This window comes from Rhinopithecus roxellana, chromosome 11 (genome assembly GCF_007565055.1).
Source record: "Rhinopithecus roxellana isolate Shanxi Qingling chromosome 11, ASM756505v1, whole genome shotgun sequence".
NCBI classification, from domain to species: Eukaryota; Metazoa; Chordata; class Mammalia; order Primates; family Cercopithecidae; genus Rhinopithecus; species Rhinopithecus roxellana.
The window spans coordinates 56,496,336-56,517,270 of NC_044559.1; the positions used below are offsets into that span (position 1 = coordinate 56,496,336).

Consider the following 20,935-nt stretch of genomic DNA (forward strand, 5'->3'; position numbering starts at 1 on the left):
CTGTGCCACTAGATAAGCTTTATTACTTCAATCACTGCTTAGCGACTTCCCTAAATACGTACAGGGAGAGGGAAGAAGCATTACTTTAATTAATGAGATGTTTAAGGTCTTCAAAGAGGAAAACAACTTTCAATACTGTGGTATGAAAAAGATGGATGAGAGGAGGTAGTCCTCTTGAATACAAAGCCAGGGTGTTGATAACTGCAAGTCTGACTTCATCGCACTGCCTGCCAAGCCCAGAATGTGAATGAGCCTTCAAGACACCACTCCCTATTTAGTATGATAAATAGGTCAACTCCTGGGTGAAGTCTTCAGGTGATTGGCACTGGGCACCTTCAGCTGAACTAAAGTATTAAAAGTTGCATCAATCTGTCAACCCTTACAACTACCTACCTAAGCAAAAGATGTTCTGTGTTCCTTTATTGCTGATTTAGTTGACCGAAATCACCATCTTAAGATGCCCAAAGTCACATCTTAAGAAGTGTTATGGGCACATGAATTATAGAGGCCTATATAATAAGGATTAGAGAAGTCACAAAAATGTCAACTTTCCTACTTATTTTATAACACAGATTATCTCTTTGAGCTCCAGGGTATTCTCAGAACTACTACTAGTTAATAAACACTGAAGGCCTTTAAAACATCTCTGTATTTTATTAATACAAACAGTATTTACATTTTATACTTTTATCCTTTCCAAATTTTAAAAGTATTTTTAATGAAAAATGTGTAAGTGATGGCTTTTAACATAAATACAGCAAATAAACTTCATGTAATTTCCTTTGAAGTAGCAGTGTTGCAGCTGCAATTATTTTAGGAAGTAACAAGTAGAAAGTCCTACACCGCTAAGACAGCTAGACAAACACAATTCTCTTTGGCCTGTAAAAGAATCAGCTTAAACTGCTGGGTGATCTTTAGATCTTCATTGTTAGCTAAATGATGCATACATACTAACACTGGAATTTCTAAAGCACTACTAGAAAAATAAAAAAAGTAGCCCTTTAACAGATAACCTGGAAAAACAACACTTGATATCATAAATAAGAATCAAGCTGATTTTGTGAAATCGCCATTAAAATTTTGCCTAATCTATGTTTGAAACTAGAAGAGAAAGAAAAAGATCTAATACTGACAGAATCTATTACATGACAGGGGCATTTTCTACAGTGAATCACTTAATCTCCATGACACCCTACAAAGATGACAATCCCAAATTACAGATAGGAAAACAGACTTACAGAGCTTGTATTATGTGTCAAAGTTTTGGTCTGGGGGGCCCAAACCAAAACCTGGAAAAGCTCTTCCATTATGGACATATTTGGAGCATCCAAATCAATGTCACTGGGATTTTATTTCTTAAATTGCAGAAGGAAGTTTCCTTGGTGACTTTTTTTTTAAGGGAGATAGTTTTGCCACATGATTTCCCACATGTAGTGAAGTTCTAAAGAGGACGAGATAAAACAATTTAGAAAAACTTATTCTAGTGAGACTTAATCACTGGCAAACACTCCTGGTAAAAACAAAGGGACAGTACAGCTAACATGTAGTCCACCTGGCCTCCCTACAATACCTTTTCACGTTCTCTCTTTGAACCCAGACAACAACCCCGTAAGGCAGGTGGTATTAAAAGGCAGGACTCCTGACCAAGCACGGTGACTCAGGCCTGCAATCCCAGTACTTTGGGAAGCGGAGGCGGGTGGATCACTTGAGGTCAGGAGTTTGAGACCAGTCTGGCCAACAAGGTGAAACCCCATCTCTACTAAAAATGCAAAAAAAAAAAAAAAAGAAAAGAAAAGAAATTAGCTGGGCATGGTGGTGCATGCCTGTAATCCCAGCTATTTGGGAGGCTGAAGTGAGAGAATCAGTTGAACCCAGGAGGTGGAGGTTGCAGTGAGCCGAGATCACCCCACTGCTCTCCAACCTGGGCAACAGAGTGAGACTCAGTCTCAAAAAAAAAAGAAAAATAGAAGGCAGGAATCCCGTGCTGACAAAGGTACTGCTCTTAACTCTCCATAAATGTCTAGGAGAGATTCCTTTTCAGAATCCTGATCCATGGTGTGTCGCTCTGATGTTTTCGCCTCCTAGAAGCAAAATACCCACCACCGAACTTTCCACTTTCAGCTAATGGTGTTTTTGCGAACACCTGTGTGAGTCATAAAATGTAGACGATAAAACTGACCCCACCATGGAAAGTTCAGGAGTTGGCCAGGCACAGGGGCTCACACCTGTCATCTCAGTACTTTGGGAGGCCGAGGCGGGCAGATCACGTTAGGCCAGGAGTTCAAGACTCCATCAAGACCAGCCTGGCGAACGTGGTAAAACCCCATCTCTACTAAAAATACAAAAATTTAGCCAGGCGGGGTGGCAGGAACCTGTAAGCCCAGCTACTTGGGAGGCTGATGTTGTAGACTTGCTTGAACCCAGGAGGCAGAGCTTGCAGTCAGCCAAGATCACGCCACTGTACTCCAGCCTGGGTGACAGAGTGAGACTCCATCTCAGAAAAATAAAAAATAATAAAAAACAATAATAATAAAGTTCAGGAGTTTATTAGTATTGCAAGCTTCCTTGGAAAAATATTCCTGATAGGATGTGTCTTCATAATTTAAAATATACTTATTTCATATTCCTCAACAGTACAACTGCTAAAATGCCACCACCTTCTAGATGCAGTAAAAAATAGTTATCAATCCAAATGATGCACTTAGAGATCTACTTGATCCGTTTTTGTTTTTTTGAGATGGAGTCTTGCTCGATCACTGAGGCTGGAGTGCAGTGGCACAATCTCAGCTCACTGCAACCTCTGCCTCCCGGGTTCAAGTGATTCTCACTACTCAGACTCCCAAGATGCTGGCATTACAGGCGCCTGCCATCACACTCAGCTAAATGTTTTTGTATTTTTAGTAGAGATGGGGTTTCGTCATGTTGGACAGGTTGGTCTTGAAGTCCTGGTCTCAAGTGATCTGCCCGCCTTGGCCTCCCAAAGTGCTGGGAGTACAGGCATGAGCCACTGCACCCGGCCAAGATCAACCTGATTTGTCTAGAAGATTTTTTTTCCAGATCTCTAACAAAATGGTAAAGGTACCAAATCCTATGTTCAACATTAATGAATTTAGTGATTAGTTATAGGCTGTGTGTACTCCTCCTTCTGCAGGTACTGCTGTCTGTAATAAAAGAAATTCAAGTTTAGAGTATAACCCTGCTGGGCAGGAATCTGGCTAACCATTATTCACATACGGCTTTGCACACTGGGTTTCAGCATTACAAATGACACATTTTAAATGCATTTGTGGTATAAGAAAATACGTTCCCTGGAAAAGTTGTTTTCTTTTTTCCTTTGTCCCTCAGACTTCTAAAGAGTTTATTTTTTAATTTTGGACTTAACATTGGACTTAGAGAAGAAAATTAAAACACAGACATAAAAACTTTTTTCCAACTTGTATGGTCTATGTAAAAGAAATTGAACAAAAAAACCTAGTCTCATATATACCACCTACACAAAAACAACACTCCTTTCTTTGTGTGTTTTTAATATTAACACGCATATTTTGATTGGTTAGCAATTTTAGGTTTTTGAGACATATATCAAGTTGTTTTCTTACGTGTTGAAAAAGGAAACACTGATTTTTAGTGTAGTCTATCTCAAAGAGGCTTTTTCAAACATATAAACACTATAATATAGATCAGTTTTCTAATCAAAAGGGATGCAGTACAATAAACAAAAAGGGAAAGGCCGGGCGCGGTAGCTCACACCTGTAATCCCAGCACTTTTTGAGGCCGAGGAAGGCGGATCATGAGGTCAGGAGTTTCAGACCAGCCTGGCCAACATGGTGAAACCCCATCTCTACCAAAAATACAAAAAATTAGCCAGGTGTGTTGGCAGGTGCCTGTAATCCCAGCTACTCAGGAGGCTGAGACATGAGAATCGCTTGAATCCAGGAGGCAAAGGTTGCACTGAGCCGAGACTGTGCCACTGCACTCCAACCTGGGCAACAGAGTGAGACTCCATCTCAAAAAAAAGAAGGGAAAAGCCAGACACTAGAAAAATATACATCTGAGTTCCAAAAACTTAAATCTTACAGTGTCTGAATAGTTAAAAACACCAAGATTGGGAAAATGTTGACTTGACTGTCATCTCTAAAATGACTTAAATTTATACCACCATAAAACATCAACCCCAGAAATACACACGTATGTGCATATATATGTATATTGTAGTTTGTATCATGAAATATCATACCGCTATAATTCACAAGGGGAATTGTCTTAGTCACTTCTGAGCATGATGTGATTTACATTAAAAGATACTTATCTTGAGACAATAAGAAATTCTGAAAGACACCCTAGACAAAATTTTTTTTTTCTATTAGAGACAAGAGTCTCACTGTGTCACCCAAGCTGGAGTGCAGTGACACCATCATAGTTCACTGCAATCTCAAACTCCTGAACTCAAGCAATCCTCCCACATCAGCCTCCTGAGCAGCTGGGACTAAAGATGCACACAACTATACCTGGCTAATTTTTTTTTTTTTTTTTTTTTTTTTTTTTGAGACAAATCTCCCCATCGCCCAGGCTGGAGTGCAGTGTTGTGATCTCGGCTCACTACAACTTCTGCCTCACAGGTTCAAGTGATTCTCTTGCCTCAGCCTCCCAAGTAGCTGTGATTATAGATGTGCACCGCCATGCCCAGCTATTTTTTGCACTCTTAGGAGAGATGGGGTTTCACCAATTTGCCCAGTCTGGTCTCAAACTCCTGACCTTGTGATCCGCCCACCTCAGCCTCCCAAAGTGCTGGGTTTACAGGCGTGAGCCACCACACCTGGCCTATGCCTGGCTAATTTTTTAAAAAAGAGACGGGGTCTCACTATGTTGCACAGACTAGGTCTTGAACTCCTGGCCTCAAGCAATCCTCCCACCTCAGCTTCCCAAAGCACTGGGATTACAGGCGTGAGCCTTCTCACCCAGCCATCCCTAGGCAAAATTTACCCTAACTCTCAAAAGCATCCATTTGACCTGGAGCAAGCCCCGTCATTTCAAAGTTGGGGGTGTGGGGGGGATAGGCAAAATATTCTCACAGCATGGGTGGGAGGAGTAAGAGGTCCTGGACCCTGTATAACCCTCTGAAAAGCCACTGCACATCACTTATGGTGCTATGAGCACCAACACCAACCATGCAGAGCAGGAGTGCCTGCACAGCTCAGGGAACTGGCAGTGGGAGTCCAGCCCCGCACCTCTGAATATGAGAACATGGGGAAACAGAGGCTCACAGAGCTTGTAAGATTTGCCAAAGTTCAAAACTTCTGGGAGCCAAAGCCAAATGCTGGAAAGGCTGATCCATTACGTGCATACTTGGGGCATTCTCAACCTCCACTGCACAAAGGTGCTGGTGAGCTGGGCAGAAAGGAGTCTCTGGCTGAAGAACAATTGGTGAAGCCCTTAGAGGAGTAAGGGTTAGCACAGACAGACCAGGGGACCTGGAGGCTCAGCAGCCAGGAGCTTACCAGACAGTAAACAGGACACACTGGACAGGTCTGAGAAAGCAGGGATTCCACACTGTATGGAAAACTCCTAAAAACAGCCAGTTTTCATTTGAAGTGTTTTGAGCATCTCTGATACACATATATATGTCATTTTATGAAATGCTCAAAACTATAAAATACCTAAAAATGGAGCATTGTTCATAGTGGCTTATAGAGCCTATTTTTCTAACATCTTTATTGACATATAATCACATAACCAAAAAATCCATCCATTGAAAGTATACACTTGAATAGAATTGTGCAATCATCACCATGATCTTAGAATATTTTCGTCATCCCAAAAAGAAACCTCATACCCATTCACAGTCTTCATTACCCCAAACTCCCAGTCCTAGTGAAACACCACTCTGCTGTCTCTACAGAGCTACCCACTCTGGTCATTTTATAGGAACAGAATTCTACAATATGTGGGCTTGCTGCTATGAACACTGATGTACAGTTTTTGTATAGACACACATTTTCATTTCCCTTGTGTGTTTGTGTGTGTGTATATATATTAAGAGTATATATAAAATATATACAGAATAGAGTACAGAGAGTACATACAAAATACACTCTGTTTAAGTGAAAAAAAATAAATAATTGATATTTAAAGTCACTTGGATGTGGAGCTTGAAATCTTATTTGCAGGGACCAATATGAGTTGATGGAGAAGAAAAGGAATACACAAAAGTAATATTTGAATGGCAAAAACCATGGAAAGATAGCAGGCCAGATGCAAGAATGCACAGACCTATACAGGAAAGTTATTTTATTTACTAAAATTTTTACTTGTTTACTAAATAAGTTAAAACAAAGTTATTTTTACTTATTTGCTAAAATTTAGGCCAGGCATGGTGGCTCATGCCTGTAATCCCGGCACTCTAGGGGACCGAGGCAGGTGGATAGCTTGAGCTTAGGTGTTTGAGATCAGCCTAACCAACATGGCAAGATGCCATCTCTACAAAAACTACAAAAATTAGCCAGGCATGGTGGCACACAACTGTAGTCCCAGCTACTTGGGGGGCTGAGGCAGGAGGATCGTTTGAGCCTGGGAGGTAGAGGCTGCAGTGAGCAGAGATCACGCCACTTCACTCCAGCCTTGGTGACAAAGTAAGACCCAGAAGGAGAGGAGAGGCGAGGGGAGAGGAGGAAAGGAAGAAGGAAGAAAGAAGAAGGAAGGAAGGAAGGACGGAGGGAAGGAGGGAGGGAGGGAGGGAAGAAGGGAGGGAGGGAGGGAGGGAGGGAGGGAGGGAGGGAGGGAGGGAGGGAGGGAAGGAGGGAAGGAAGGAAGGAAGGAAGGAAGTTAGTTTTAAATAATGACTAAAAGACAAAATCAGTCACCTTCCTACTTTATCCACTGAACTCAGCACTTATTTTGATAAAGATTTGTTTTTGTACAGAAAAGGTACCCAAAACAGGTAAAACTGTATGCATTTACTGATGTCCAGCTCTACTGCCATTGACCTTGGTCCCAGCCAGGAATGCTGAGCGAGTGGCCAAGCAGGATGAAAGCATGCTGTGTGGGCTTAGCATGCCATCTCCCCCTGATGGAAAATTACCTATAGAAAGCACCTTCTGGCCCAATCTTACATGTTTATTTCTATCCTTGAAAAAAGTACAGAGGGTTCTAATCATCTATGGAGAGCTCAACATCACCAACACGCACACAACTCTGTGGGGAGGTAGAACCTCCCAGGACAGATGGAGGATCGGTCTGTGGGTTTGCATCCAAGTGGGACTTTAAATACTCCCTCCACAACCAATTCATCCATGTCTACCATAAGCCAAGAAGCGCTTCACATCCGCCAGACTCTGAGAATCTCAGATCCTAAACATTCCTACTTAGTCCTGGCACTCAGCCAAGCATCTCAACTGACGGAATCAGAGGCGCCAGACCAAACATAGGTGTGTTCCAGGGCCAGATTCTCACACAGCCCTGGCCACCTGCCTTGAACCTCGCCCAACGCGAACCCCAGGAGGGTCCTCTGCTTGATCTGAAAAACAAACTGAACTCCCTCAAGACAGCTGATACAAAAGAATAACTTCTAGGTACTCCAAACCTCACTAAACCTTAGTTTCCATTACAAGCTGTTTGTGCAGTATGTCAAACACACCAAACCTTAAAGTCCTTTAAATTCCCAAGTGCTGATGATAGTCCTCTCAGCGGAAGTGTATTTTTTGTGTGAGACCAGTTTAACATGTTGATTCTCAACTTTGTATTTACTCAACATTCTGACTGCAATGTGACAGACATGGGCTATTCACAAAGACTGAAGCTCAGCGACCCGCTTCAAGCATTTCACCCGGAGGGAGGAGGGACACACGGAGACACTTGAAAACCACACAGCACAGCCCAAGCATCTGAGTCGGTGCAGGAGCTACACCCAGGACGTCCCCAGGAGAGGCAGCAGGCAGGGAGAAAGATCCTCTAGCAGCTTGAGACAGAGAGCCAGCCTCCCAGAGATGGCTGGTATGGGCTGAGACTCACGAATGAGTGCAAGGAGGGAGCAAACGTTCCAGGCAGAAGAAACAGAAAATGCCAGAACAGAGGCAGCAAAGCATCTGTGAGTCCCAGGGGGTGGAGCGGCTGCAGAAGGAGTGGCTGGAAGGCAAAAGGGGTCCCTACAGGAACAGGCTGTGCTCAGAAGGCAGGACTTGGAGAACGCAGGACAAAGGCGCTTCAGCACCAGAGGACAATGTGACTTGAATGCTAGAAAGATCAGCCTTTCAAAATTGTGTAGTTTCTTTTTCCTTTTTGAGAAGGCAGAAAATGTTAAAAGTAATAATAAAGCTGCTTTCATTTCACTATTTTTATGCTCGCCTCTATTTTCTTTCAATCTCTGCAACAATACAACTATTTTCCTAAGTTTCAATACGCTTGTAAATGAATAACATGCAGTCATACACATACTCACAGAAAAATTCCAAACCAACCACAAGATTTTTCACAAAAACCATGACTGTCATTATGTTACTAATCAACAGTATCCCGCCACTAAAAAAGTACATTTTCAAAAGTTTCTGTCCATGGACTCAACTTTTTAAAAAACACAGGTCAAGCATCCCTAATTGAAAAATCCAAAATCCAAATACTCCAAAATCTGAAACTTTTTGAGCACCCACATGACGCCACAACTGGAAAATTCCACATATAAGTACTTAACACAGACTTCTTTTCAAGCACAAAAATACTGCATAAAATTACCTTTTTATGCAGTGTATAAAAGGTACATAGGAAACATACATAAATTCTAACAATACATTAGACTTGGGTTCCATCTTCAACCTATCTCATTAGATATACAAAAATATCCCAAAGTCCAGAAAACTCCAAAACACTTCTGTGGTCCCAAGTATTTTGGATAAGGGATGCTCAACCTGTAATAACAACAGGTTGCCATTAAATCACTCTAAAGTGATGTGCTTGGGGACAGAAGCCAGAGGCCCCAATAATCAACCTGTAATCAAGCCAACAACCGCAGCTTTTACTTCCTCAGCCCAAACACACATGCAACACACAATTTTGTTCTCCTGATTGTGGTGCTGCACATCATTCAATCTAACATTCTTACCCATCCTTCAATGAAATTACATGCTGCCTTTTTAAGTAAAGGGGAAAAATCCAAGCAGCAATAGTAGGACACTTGGTAAAGTTCCCAGGGTGTAAAACTGCTTGGTGGATAAAACATATTGGTGATTCCATTCATCTTTACGGAGCAGCTAGTATGGGCTGGGCTCAGGACTTCAGAGTTTCCCTCTCATCATCCTATTCAATACTTACACTAACCCTGCCAGGGAATATTCCACTTGAGATAATGGGGCTCTATAGGGTTGGTGCACCCAAGGTTAAATGGCTTGTAAACTTAGGTCACCAAACCTGATCCAAAGCTCCCCTACAGGCTGAGAGGCTACAGGCTATGAGGGAGGTGGAAGCAGACGGCAACGGGGTTCCAGCACCTCCTCGCCCTCACTTTTGCCCTTCACTCTCTCCTTCCCCTTTTGGTCACTCAGCAACATTTATTTAGACTGAAATGCTAAGAAATTATCCATACAAACCTCAGTTGCTCAGGTCATCCTCCTAGAACTACTTGTTACCCTGACTCTTAGCTGAATGCCACAGTCCTTCCTACTGCATGAAGTCCCAGGGTCTTGCCCTGGCATTCAGTCCTCCTCACTTTGATCCTGACCCCCTGGGCTGAATGCCTGAATTGCCTTTGTCCATACTGCCTTCCTGGAATGCCCTCCCTTTCACTTCTCAGAATCGTAGCAGACATTCTGCAGATTCACACACCTAGACCCCAACTGCAGACCTACAGACCCAGAGCCCATCTGCCCCCGCAGGCAGGTGCCTTACCCAGTTAGCAAGCACTGCCCTATATCAAGGTCAGCCTTCCCACCAACCAAGCCCAGTTCAAATCCTAGTGACTAAATGAGACTCCCACACACACCCCATAATGATAGCACCCATCTCCAATATTCAGAAGCGATTACTGATTGTATCACACTGGTGCCAATAATGCTACCACCTACTGTTATTTACACTGTTATATATTCTTCCTGTCTCCTAGATTATACTTGTTTTAAAAATGTGCACGAATTCAATCTTATATTTTTTTCATACAGCATGACTTTTTATACACAGCAGCCCTTCAACCGACCCCACATTTAGCGCTGCAGCTCAGCACCGTAATCATGGGTGTCAGGTCGCAAGCACAGAAGAACAGATGCAGACACAGTCCATCCTCCCATCCTACACCACCATGAGGATGGTCCATGTAATGTGGTTCCCAATGTCTAGCACCGCACTGTCCTCAGCAAGGCTCCTAATGCAGATGGGTGGATGAGGATGAAGAGCTATTCCCACTCATCAGTGATCACAACCACAAAAACATCTTTCATGAAAGGAAAAAAGAAATGTCACACATGACTAAGCGTAAGCCTTCAAATATCTACTCACTGAGGACATGTCTAGTATTAAATCATGACATTTCACTATCCAGAAAAATTGATTTGTGTAACCTGAAAACAGCCCAGATGCAATGCCAGAAAATTAGCCCCACCACACCAGAAAATGTTTACTGCAGAGAAAGCCTTGGTGATTTGAGAGTTGGGACCTTTCTCTTTTCCTTTTTATTTTTTATTTTTGGCTTGGTTGGTTATTATACAAAGCCATAAACACGATCTGCCCACATTTTTCCCCACCAGATGGGAGTTCATCACACCACATGTCACCTAGCAACCTAAACACCACTCCACAACTATCCAGCCACTTAATTCTTCATACAGAATTTCTCTTGTTCTATTAGGCAATACCGGTAAGGAACAGGGAATAAAACTTAAAACAGTGTTAAATACATAATATCACTTCCTCATCACTTAATATAGAATGGGAAAAGTAGTAAGGAAGACTGAAAATTAATCTCAATCATTGTCTAGCAATTTCAGAATAAAAACGAGAAAAAGGAGACCTAGAAGACACTCGAGCTCTGGCAACATTTGAGGGTCAACAGTCTTGGGTTCCAATGATTGAACTTGGTATACTGCAAAGCCCCCGGTAAAATTCACCTACTGAACTCTAAGTTGTACTTAAAGAGCATGTAAGCGTTGGAACCCCTGATCCATCTCTGACCCTCCCTCTCATCTCCAACTCCCATGTCACTATCACCCTCCCTTCCTTCAGCTCACAGGCCCCCTTTTCTCTTTGTGACACCTTCCCAGACACCTGTAAGAAAACTGCACTCCCTTTTCTATGCCCTGTGAAACAACCACTGCTAATTGTTAATAACAAGGACCAGGTCTGTGACCAAGGCCCTGCGCTTTAGCCACCCAGCATCCCAGAGGCCCCTCTTCTCCCCATGTCACCACCAGCACCTTCACCTGGAGGACTGCGCAGCCTCTTGCTCAGCCTCTCACAGCCGGTCCCCTAGATGTCCAGCACCCAGAACAGTGCTGTGGACACAGTCAAAGCTTCAGAATTTCTGTGGAACGAATGCCTCAAACAACTACATTTGAACTACTGTCAAATAGGCAGTTCAGCCTATGTCTATTTTGTGCACGATGAAACATGGGACACAGTAGGTAAAACAATTTTAATCACATAAAATTAATAAAGTGAAAGAAAATGTCGATCACCCTCTCCCTATTCAGGAGCCTAGACATACTGCAGAGTGCATATTACTTTATTTCTCTTTCCTTGCACAAAGTATTTTGTTGGTTTGCAGAGTGCCTGAACAATTTGAGTACTCTTTCGGAACACTTAAAGCATAAACTGTCACACATAAACAACACTTTAAAAAGGTAAATGCCCATTGAGATGGTTTTCTTTCCCTTTGTCAGCTTTGTAAGATAAACAGGTGCCCAATTCCCACTAATTTTATTTGATTTTCAATAAAAGAGTTCAACCAACTGTAAAGAACATAACAGAGCTATTAAAGCCAAAGTCTTCCATCCTTGTGCCGGGTTCCTAAACGTCCCCCAAAATTATCTTTAAAAGCCCAAATTTATGCTATTTTTTCCAGTGTATACTAACAGCAAAACAGCAGTCTAAAAAGCTTTGTATTCTTAATTTCTGAGAGAACTGAAGATGCCACCGGAGTACCCTGTGTACGCTCAATAGGGCTGACCAAGCCACTTTCCAACGTCATCTGCAGCCCCCAAGCCCACAGGGGCCAGGCCACTGTCGGGAACAAATGGGAAATACTGCACCGAAGTGAATGCACTCCCCACTAAAGAGGACTCTACTACAAAGGAAATATCCCCGGGTGCTTGGGAGAAACTTCAGCGTGGGCTGTTGTCAAACACAGACACAGTCGGTAAAACAATTTAACAAAATGCCTTTTCACTTCTGACACATAGTAGAGGAATGCTGTGAAGTGGAGACAATGTTATCACTACAGCAGGAAAAAGGGAAATCCACTCAACTCTGAAGTCAGGCCCGGCTCCGCAGCCCAGCCACATGGAAGCAGCCCAGGATAGGTAGGAGCTGAGGTCCTCGCAGGAAAACTTTTCTTTCCGCGACTGTTTCAAGGTTGTGCTTTCCAGAGCCCAGCAAGGGGGCTCAGTAAATGCTCGCAAGCGAGTGCCGAGTGCCAGCGGTGGCCCTCCCGGGAACGCCTCCCCGATCCCAAGCCCGCTACTCCCCAAACCCTGCAGCCCCTGGACGCGCGCCCCTGCCCGCCCATGCCCGCGGGGGAAGTGGAGGAAAAGACCCCCCCGCAGCGGTCCCGCCCCCGCCCGAGGAAGGGAGAGGAGACAGAATGCTCGCAGCCCGCCTCCGTCGGGAGGGCAGTCACGAAACTCTCCTCACACCAAAAGTTCCCAGTCCCCGGCCTGTGCCCGCGGGGCCTGGGAGCCGGGAGAGGCCTGGGGCTGGATTTCCCGGCCCGCGCCCCCTGCGCGCCGGCTCGGGGCTTGGCTGGCTCTACAGACTCCAGGGAAGCGCCGGCCGGCCTGTGCGCCGCTGCCCGGCTCGCCCCGCGCTCCCGAGGCCGGAGCTCCCGGGGAGAGGGGGTTGGGGAGGGGGTTGGGGAAGGGGATGGCAGGGGCCGCGGGACCCGGCTGAGTGCCCCCAAGGCTGCGCCCCGGCCCGCGCTGAGAACTTTGGCGCCCGCAGCCCGGGGCGGGGGGCGCCCGCGAGGCCGGCCCGGCCGCACTTTCCCTTTCCCCGCCTCCCTGCGCCTCTCCTCCCCCTTCCAGGAAGCGCCATATTGATCCCGGCGCCGTCCCCGCCGCCGCCCCCTCCCCGCCCGCGCCCCCGGCCCCTCACCTTGGCTATGGCCTTCCGGTAGCGGGTCACCGCCTGCTGGATGAGGCTGAAAACTTTCATGTGGCCGTCCCCGCACGGCACGACCACCCGGGTCCGTCCGAAGCACACGGTCACTTTCATGCCGCCGCCGCCGCGGGCGGGCCCGCGCCCCTCGCCGAGCGCAGCCGGAGCAGCCGGGGCCGGGACCAGGGACGCTGGGCGCGGAAGAGCCGCGGGGGACTCGGACGCGCGGGCGGCTAGGGGCGAGGGCAGGCGGCGGCGACGCCGGGGGGCCGCTCAGCTCGCATGCCCGGTCCGGCCCGGCCACCCTCGCCTCGCCCGGGGCTCGCCTCGCCTCTTCCCGCCGCGGCGCCCGCAGCCTCCGGCCACCTGTTCGGCGTCTCGGCGCGCTCGCCGGCGGCGGCCCGGGGCTGTGTGGCGCTGGCGCTCGCTCGGGGCCGCTGGGGGAGGGGACGGCGCGAGGGGAGGGGAGGGGGAGGAGCAGGGCCGGGCACACAACACCGCGCACATGCGGCAGGGGGAGGCGCGGCCGGCTACCCGCGCGGGGCGGAGCGCACGACCGCAGCCCGCGCCCCCGCCACCGCCCTCTGGGGCCGGCCTTCCTCCCTCCCTCCGGAGGCGCGGGACCCCTGGTCCCACCGCCAACCCGGGCAGGCGGCCATCTGCCCCCACCAACCCTGGCCCGGGCCCCCCCAGCCCCCTTCACCCCGCCCGCCCAGCACCCTGCAGGGCTGCGCTCGCCCCTCCTCGGGGACGCCCCTTCCACGCCTCCAGAGGTCTCCACGGAGCCCCCCCTTCCCTTTCCTTTGTCACTTTTAATCTCCTTCCTCGGACTGGAGGGTTTCGGGTGCAGGCGCTCCCGGGGAAAGCAGTTTTTGCTCAGCGCGGCGAGTCCCCTCCTCATCGCCCCGGAGGCTCCAGCCCGAGCCTCTCCGCCCTCGGGGACTCGAGCCTGCAGCTTGCTCTGCTGGGTGTCTGCCCTGCCTGCTCCCTAGCTCGGCTGCAGGGTCGGGCAGCGGCGGTTCTGCCTGAAACGCAAGAATAGTCTGCTCTGGGGAGGCAGTGGGGAAGCTGTGAGCGACCGGGCGTTTCCCAGAGGTCACTGTTTACCTTGAAGTTTCCTGTTGACCCTCCGCTGACCCACTCGCTTAAATAGATTAGACCTTAAACATCGCAATTCTGATACATTTCTTTCTTTGAAGTTCTGCAGCATAAGCAATCCTAACGCGAATCCGTGAACAGTCTATTCTGACGCCGCGGAGAAATCTCACGCGGGAATCCCCACGATGTGCCCGCGCTTAACGCAGACGCCTGAACCCCGAGGAAGGCTCTGACTCCGCGATGAGTGACATGCGGGCTTGAGAAGTTCTGAAGGAACGTGAACCGAGTAAGGGAACGTAGCTGAAGCTCATTTTGTCTTAGTTATGGACTATGATTCCTTAATAAACGTATGTCATTATGTTTAAAGAATGACAAATGTCAGCAAAGATGGTCCCTGTCCCAAGCCCATTCCAGACTATGTGAAATTCTTTTTTGCCAGTTATTTCCAAGGGACGTGAAAGCAATCAAGCTGCCCTGGGTTGGCGCAGAACTTGAGCACTTAGAGCTGGAAGAGCTGGCGATTGACCATCCATCCCACTCCACCTCCAATCTTAAAACAATGAAACAAGACACGAGGTTCGTCCGCTTGCCACACTCCCTGCGCTTTGCAGCACCACCGCTGCCCCAGCACAATGCAGTTTCTCCTAGGAAACATTGCCCTTCCTCTCCTCTCCCAGCCCTGGACCACCACTTTCCACCACCTGTCCCAGCAAATCAGTGCAGTGGTGCTAGCCCCATCTTACACCAGGACATTGACCAAGGGCCAAAGTCACTTGCCCAACCAAGGCAGCAGAGAAAGCTCAAGGCAGACCCAGAAATAGTCTAGGTTCCCTCCTTCCACTCAGTCATGGGAAAGGCTCCTCCTACTGCTGTTTGGCTGCAGCACTAGACATTTCTACCCAGTAATTAAGTTTGTGACAACGATGACAACAACTGTTGCTGTGGGTTTTTTGCTTCTTACATAGATAGTTGGATCCACAACAACAATTACTGATAATTATAGGTGTTGTTTCTGTTTTTACGCATTGGAGGAGTATACTACTAGTTTAGAATGTGTACTAGTTTATGTTGTTTTTTTTTTAATTTATTTATGTATTTTTATTTTATTTATTTATTTATTTTGAAACCAAGTCTCACTCTGTTGCCCAGGCTGGGAGTCTGAGGCAGCAGTGAGCTAAGATTGTGGCAGTGATCTTGGCTCACTGCAACCTCCGCCTTCTGGGTTCAAACGGTTCTCCTGTCTCCGCCTCCCAAGTAACTGGGATTATAGGTGCCCTCCACCACGCGCAGCTAATTTTTGTATTTTCAGTAGAGACAGCGTCTCACCGTGCTGGCCAGGCTGGTAGATCCTCCCACCTCAGCCTCCCAAAGTGCTGGGATTACAGCGCAAGCCACTGCGTGGCAGAGAATGTATACTAGTTTACATGCTATACTAGTTCAGAGGGGTATACTAGCTTGAGTATAATAAATTAGAGTGGGGCTTTCTCAAAATAATTCTAATTGAAAGTCATTTTTCAGTAATAACCAGAGTACATAGGACATCATACAGATCTAGGTTCAGATCCATATTTGGCCATTACTAGTGCCTTAGACACAACTCTCACTCTTCCTCCAGCCCGTCTTATTAGCTGAAAAGTAGAGAAGTAGAGCTTATTATATTCATATCCATCTCATAGATCTCATAGATTGAGTCAGTCTTTCTTTCTTTCTTTTTTGAGATAGAGCCTTGCTCTGTTGTCTGGGCTGAAGGGCAATGGCACAATCTTAGCTCACTGCTGCCTCAGACTCCCAGGCTCAAGCAATCCTTCGTCAGCCTGGAGAGCGGCTAAGACTACAGACAAATGCCACTATGCCCAGCTAATTATTAAATTGTTTGTAGAGATAAGGTCTCACTATGTGGCCCAGGCTGGTCTTGAACTCCTGTCCTCAAGCGATTCTCCTGCTTCAGCCTCCCATAGTGCTGGGATTACAGGTGTGAGCTACAGCACCCAGTCAAGTTATGAACATTAAATAAAATAATGTGTCTGGAAACAGTACGGCCGGGCACAGTGGCTCACGCCTGTAATCCCAGCACTTTGGGAGGCCGAGGTGGGCAGATCACCTGAGGTTGGGAGTTTGAGACCAGCCTAACCAACATGGAGAAACTCCGTCTCTACTAAAAATACAAAATTAGCCAGGCATGGTGGCACATGCCTGTAATCCCAGCCACTCGGGAGGCTGAGGCAGGAGAATCGCTTGAACCCGGGAGGCGGAGGTTGCAGTGAGCGACGTGGCGCCATTGCACTTCAGCCTGGGCAACAAGAGCAAAACTCCGTCACAAAAGAAAATTAAAAAAACAAAACAGTACGTGCTTCCACGCTGCCACATGGGAACGTATAGCGTAGTACAGTGCAGTTACCGTGAAGAAGGCAGAGGGTAACAAAGTCCAGGACAGGATAGCAAATGATGACAGTGGAGGAGGCGGGAGAGATAAAGGGGAGAGGAGAAGACCAAGGCTCAAAGAAATGACTAGCCAGGTGATACGACTTTCCAGTGACTGGGCCAGGACTACAACCAAAAACTCCAGCTCTGACTCTCACGCCTGCACTCAATTCACTTAAATTTGATTCCACATTCAGTTAGTAAAGACCTTCCTTGCAGGAAGCACTGGCTAAATATTACAGAATTATAAAGGTGAGTAAAAGAAGGACAATCTAGAGGTCAGAATAAGATAGCTATTCCAATAGCTACAATTCAAGACATTAAATATTCAGTGCCAGCAAAGCGTTTATGGCAGTACTGGGGAGGGGGGAAGCTTTCATAATACAGATGACATCAGGATATGTGGGTACCATTTTATGTACATCAATTCCTTTAACTATTCAATACCTAATAAGGGTATAGATGGTTATTTAAAAATATGATCCAGAGAATTAATAACACTGATTCCACCAACCAGATAAAGCCTTACAGCTGTATTTAAATCTACCTAGTTTATCTAGATGCAGTGATTTCCTTTATATTAATAATTGATGAGAAACTAGTACTGTATAATTCTAGATGCCAGAGACTTTGGTGTCTTGAGTCAAAATTCATGAATTTTTTTTTTAATTCATAAAATTTCATAACACATTGGGAATACATATCCAAGTTCTCACTTATCCAAATAGACCCTCCTTCAAAATATTTCAAGGTTGCCCTCAACCAGTCCATCAGCAACCATCACCAAAGTATCCACTGCCTTTTTTTTTTTTTTTTTGAGATAGAGTCTCACTGTTGCCCAGGGTGGAGTGCAGTAGCACGATCTCGGCTCACTGCAACCTCTGCCTTCTGGGTTTAAGGGATTCTTTTGCCTCAGCCTCCCAAGTAACTGGGATTACAGGCGTGCACCACCACGCCTAGCTAATTTTTGTCCTTTTAGTAGAGATAGGGTCTCACCATGTTGGCCAAGCTGGTCTCAAACTCCTGACCTCAAATGATCCACCCACCTCAGCCTCCCAAAGTGCTGGGATTATAGGTGTGAGCCACCATCCCTGGCCCTTCTCTGCATTTTCTTTCTCCTGTTCCGGTTCCCAGACACTGCTGGAAGGTATGTCAGCACTGCCCTGCTGAGACAGCCCATCTTGCAAAATTTGAGTCCGGGCTGAGATCACCACTTCTAGAAGCCCCGGTGTCACCCAGCCTCACAATGCTGGAAAAGGCCCAGGTTCCCTGCAGAAAGCAAGCACCCATGTTTGCCATGACCCACCACTCACAGCCCAAGTCCCTGGTCAAATATCTCCCTCCCTTCCAGGTCCTAGAGCTGAAGAATGAAGGAGCTTTTGGTGAAGTCCATGAAAGTTGGCAGAACAAGGTGGAGGCTAGCAGAGCTGGTGATGTCAACATTCAACTCTGTTAAAGACAAATCTGCAGCAAAGTGGAATAAAACCACCTAAGCCACTCACTTTCTGGCAGTCCAGCTTGACTGGAGGGAGGATTTGGAGAGTCCAGTGATATGAAGAGGTGCTTCCTGGTGATACTTTATAAATGCCAGTTCTAGCTGGGCATGGTGGCTCATGCTTGTAATTGCAGACTTTGGGAGGCCGAGGTGGGAGGATCACTTGAGCCCAGGAGTTTGAGACCAGCCTGGTAACATAGTGAAACTCCATCTATATGAAAGTTAAAGACTAGCTGGGTATAGTGGCACACACCTGTGATTTCAGCTACTCAGGCAGCTGACGCTGAAGGATCACATGAACCCAAGAGTTTGAAGCTGCAGTGAGCCATGATCATGTCCCTTCACTCTAGTCTGGGCAACAGAGTGACACACTGTCTCAAAAAATAAAATAGGGCTGGGCACAGTGGCTCACGCCTATAATCCCAGCTGTGGGGAAAAGAAAGAAAGGTCAGACTGTTACCGTGTCTGTATAGAAAGAAGTAGACATAAGAGACTCCATTTTGTTCTGTATTTGAGATGCTGTTAATCTGTGACCCTACCCCCAACCTTGTCCTTGCAAAAGACATGTGATTCATATGTCTTACTGCTGACCTTCTCCCTACGATGATCCTATTATCCTGTCACTTCCCTTTTTCTAAGATGGTAAACCTAATTATCAATAAATACTAAAGGAACTCAGAGACCAGTGCCGGCGTGGGTCCTCTGTATGCTGAGCGCCGGTCCCCTGGGCCCACTTTTTCTTTCTCTATACTTTGTCTCTGTGTCTCATTTCTTTTCTCAAGTCTCTCGTTCCACCTAACGAGAAACGCCCACGGGGTGGAGGGGCAGGCCACCCCTTCACCAGCACTTTGGGAGGCCGAGGCCAGTGGATCACCTGAGGTCGGGAATTCAAGACTAGCCTGGCCAACGTGGTGAAACCTCGTCTCTACTAAAAATATTAAAAAATTAGCCAGGCGTTGTGGTGGACACCTGTAATCCCAGCTACTGGTGAGACTGAGGCAGGAGAATTGCTTGAACCCAGGAGGTGAAGGTTGCAGTGAACTGAGATCATACCATTGCACTCCAGCCTGGGCAACAAGAGGGAAACTCCATCTCAAAATAAATAAATAAAATAAAATATAAATATAAATGGCAGTTATTTCAGCCTAATCTTCGAGAGTGAAGTTCAGAGTCAAGTTCTTTGGTGAGGCTTAGAGTCCTGGCCTTCTAGGTTGCTGGGGGAAGCCAAAGGTGCAGGTAGTAAGATTGCTGCTATTTGGGGGAATTTCAGCATTTGAACCAGGATTCTCTGGTGGGTAAAAGTCCATCCTGCCTTCCCTCTGAGGCAGGCATGGCTTTATCAGAAACATAAGGTACTGAAAGTTAACTGGATATGGTGGCTCACACCTGTAATCACAGCTACATGGGAGGCAGAGATGGGAGGATCACTTGAGCCTGGAAGTTCAAGGCCTACCTGGGCAACGTAGTGAGACCACATCTCTACAAAAAGTTAAAAAGTTAGCCAAGCATGGTGGTGCATGCCTGTAGTACCAGCTACCTGAAAGGCCAAGATGGGAAAATCGCTTGAGCCCAGAAGTTGGAGGCTGCAGTGAGCTATGATTGCACTGCTGGACTCCAGCCTGAGAGACAGAGTGAGACCCTATCTTGATAAAAAGACAAAAAATAAAAAATAAAAAAATCTACCAAAAGTTTGTTGTTGTTGTTGTTTTCTCTCTCTCTCTCTCTCTCTCTCTCTCTCTCTCTCTCTCTCTCTCTCTCTCTCTCTCTCTCTCCTTTAAAAATCTTTGAGAACGGCTGGTGTGGTGGCTCATGCCTGTAATCCTAACACTTTGGGAGGCTGAGGCAGGTAGATCACCTGAGATCAGAAGTTGGAGACCAGCCTGGCCAACATGGCAAAACCCCATCTCTACTAAAAACACAAAAAGTACCCAGCCATGGTTACAGGCTCCTGTAATCCCAGCTACTCGAGAGGCTGAGGCAGGGAGAATCCCTTGAACCCGAGAGGTGGAGGTTGCAGTGAACTGAGATCACACCATTGCACTCCAGCCTGGGCAACAGAGCGAGACTTTGTCTCAAAAAAATAAATTAATTAATTAAATGGGTCAAATTCTCAAATCCTGAAACAATCTGGATGGGGTGAAAGAAATACTTTTAGCTGGAGCCTATAATCCCAGCTACTGGAGAAGCTGAGGCAGGAGGATCATTTGAGTCCAGGAGTTCAAGGCTGCAGTGAGTTATGATGGCACATTGCAGCGTAGCCTGGGCCATACGGTGAGATCCATCTCTAAAAAAAAAGAAAGAACGAAAGAATGAAAAAAGGAAGAAAGAAAGAAAGAGAGAGAGAGAGAGAAGGAAGGAAGGAAGGAAGGAAGGAGAAAGAGAGAGAAAGAAAGAGAAAGAGAAAAGAGGAAGGGAGGGAGGGTAGAAGGAAGGAAGGAAGGAGAAGGAAAAAGAAAGAGAAGAGAAAAAAAAGAAAGAAAGAAAGAAAGAAGAAAAAGAAAAAAAAAGAAAGAAAAAGAAGAGAAAAAGAAAGAAAAAGAAAGAAAGAAAGAAAGAAGAGAAAAATGAGGGAGGGAGGAAGGAAGGAAGGAATGCTTTAACTGGAGTCAGTGTGTGGTGGAAAGAAATTAGGTC

At 46.4% G+C, this 20,935-nt stretch overlaps 1 protein-coding gene across 1 annotated transcript in view; it reads right to left on the bottom strand.

Moving 5' to 3' along the window:
- The window catches only part of LOC115900458 (partitioning defective 3 homolog), a 371,816-nt gene extending 358,378 nt beyond the window's left edge, over positions 1–13,438 (bottom strand). Inside the window, exon 1 of the mRNA XM_030941336.1 lies at positions 13,285–13,438. Within this exon, the coding sequence (XP_030797196.1) occupies positions 13,285–13,404 (120 nt within the window). The 5' untranslated portion in view covers positions 13,405–13,438. The remainder of the gene's footprint in view (positions 1–13,284) is intronic.
- Positions 13,439–20,935: the final 7,497 nt, after the last annotated feature.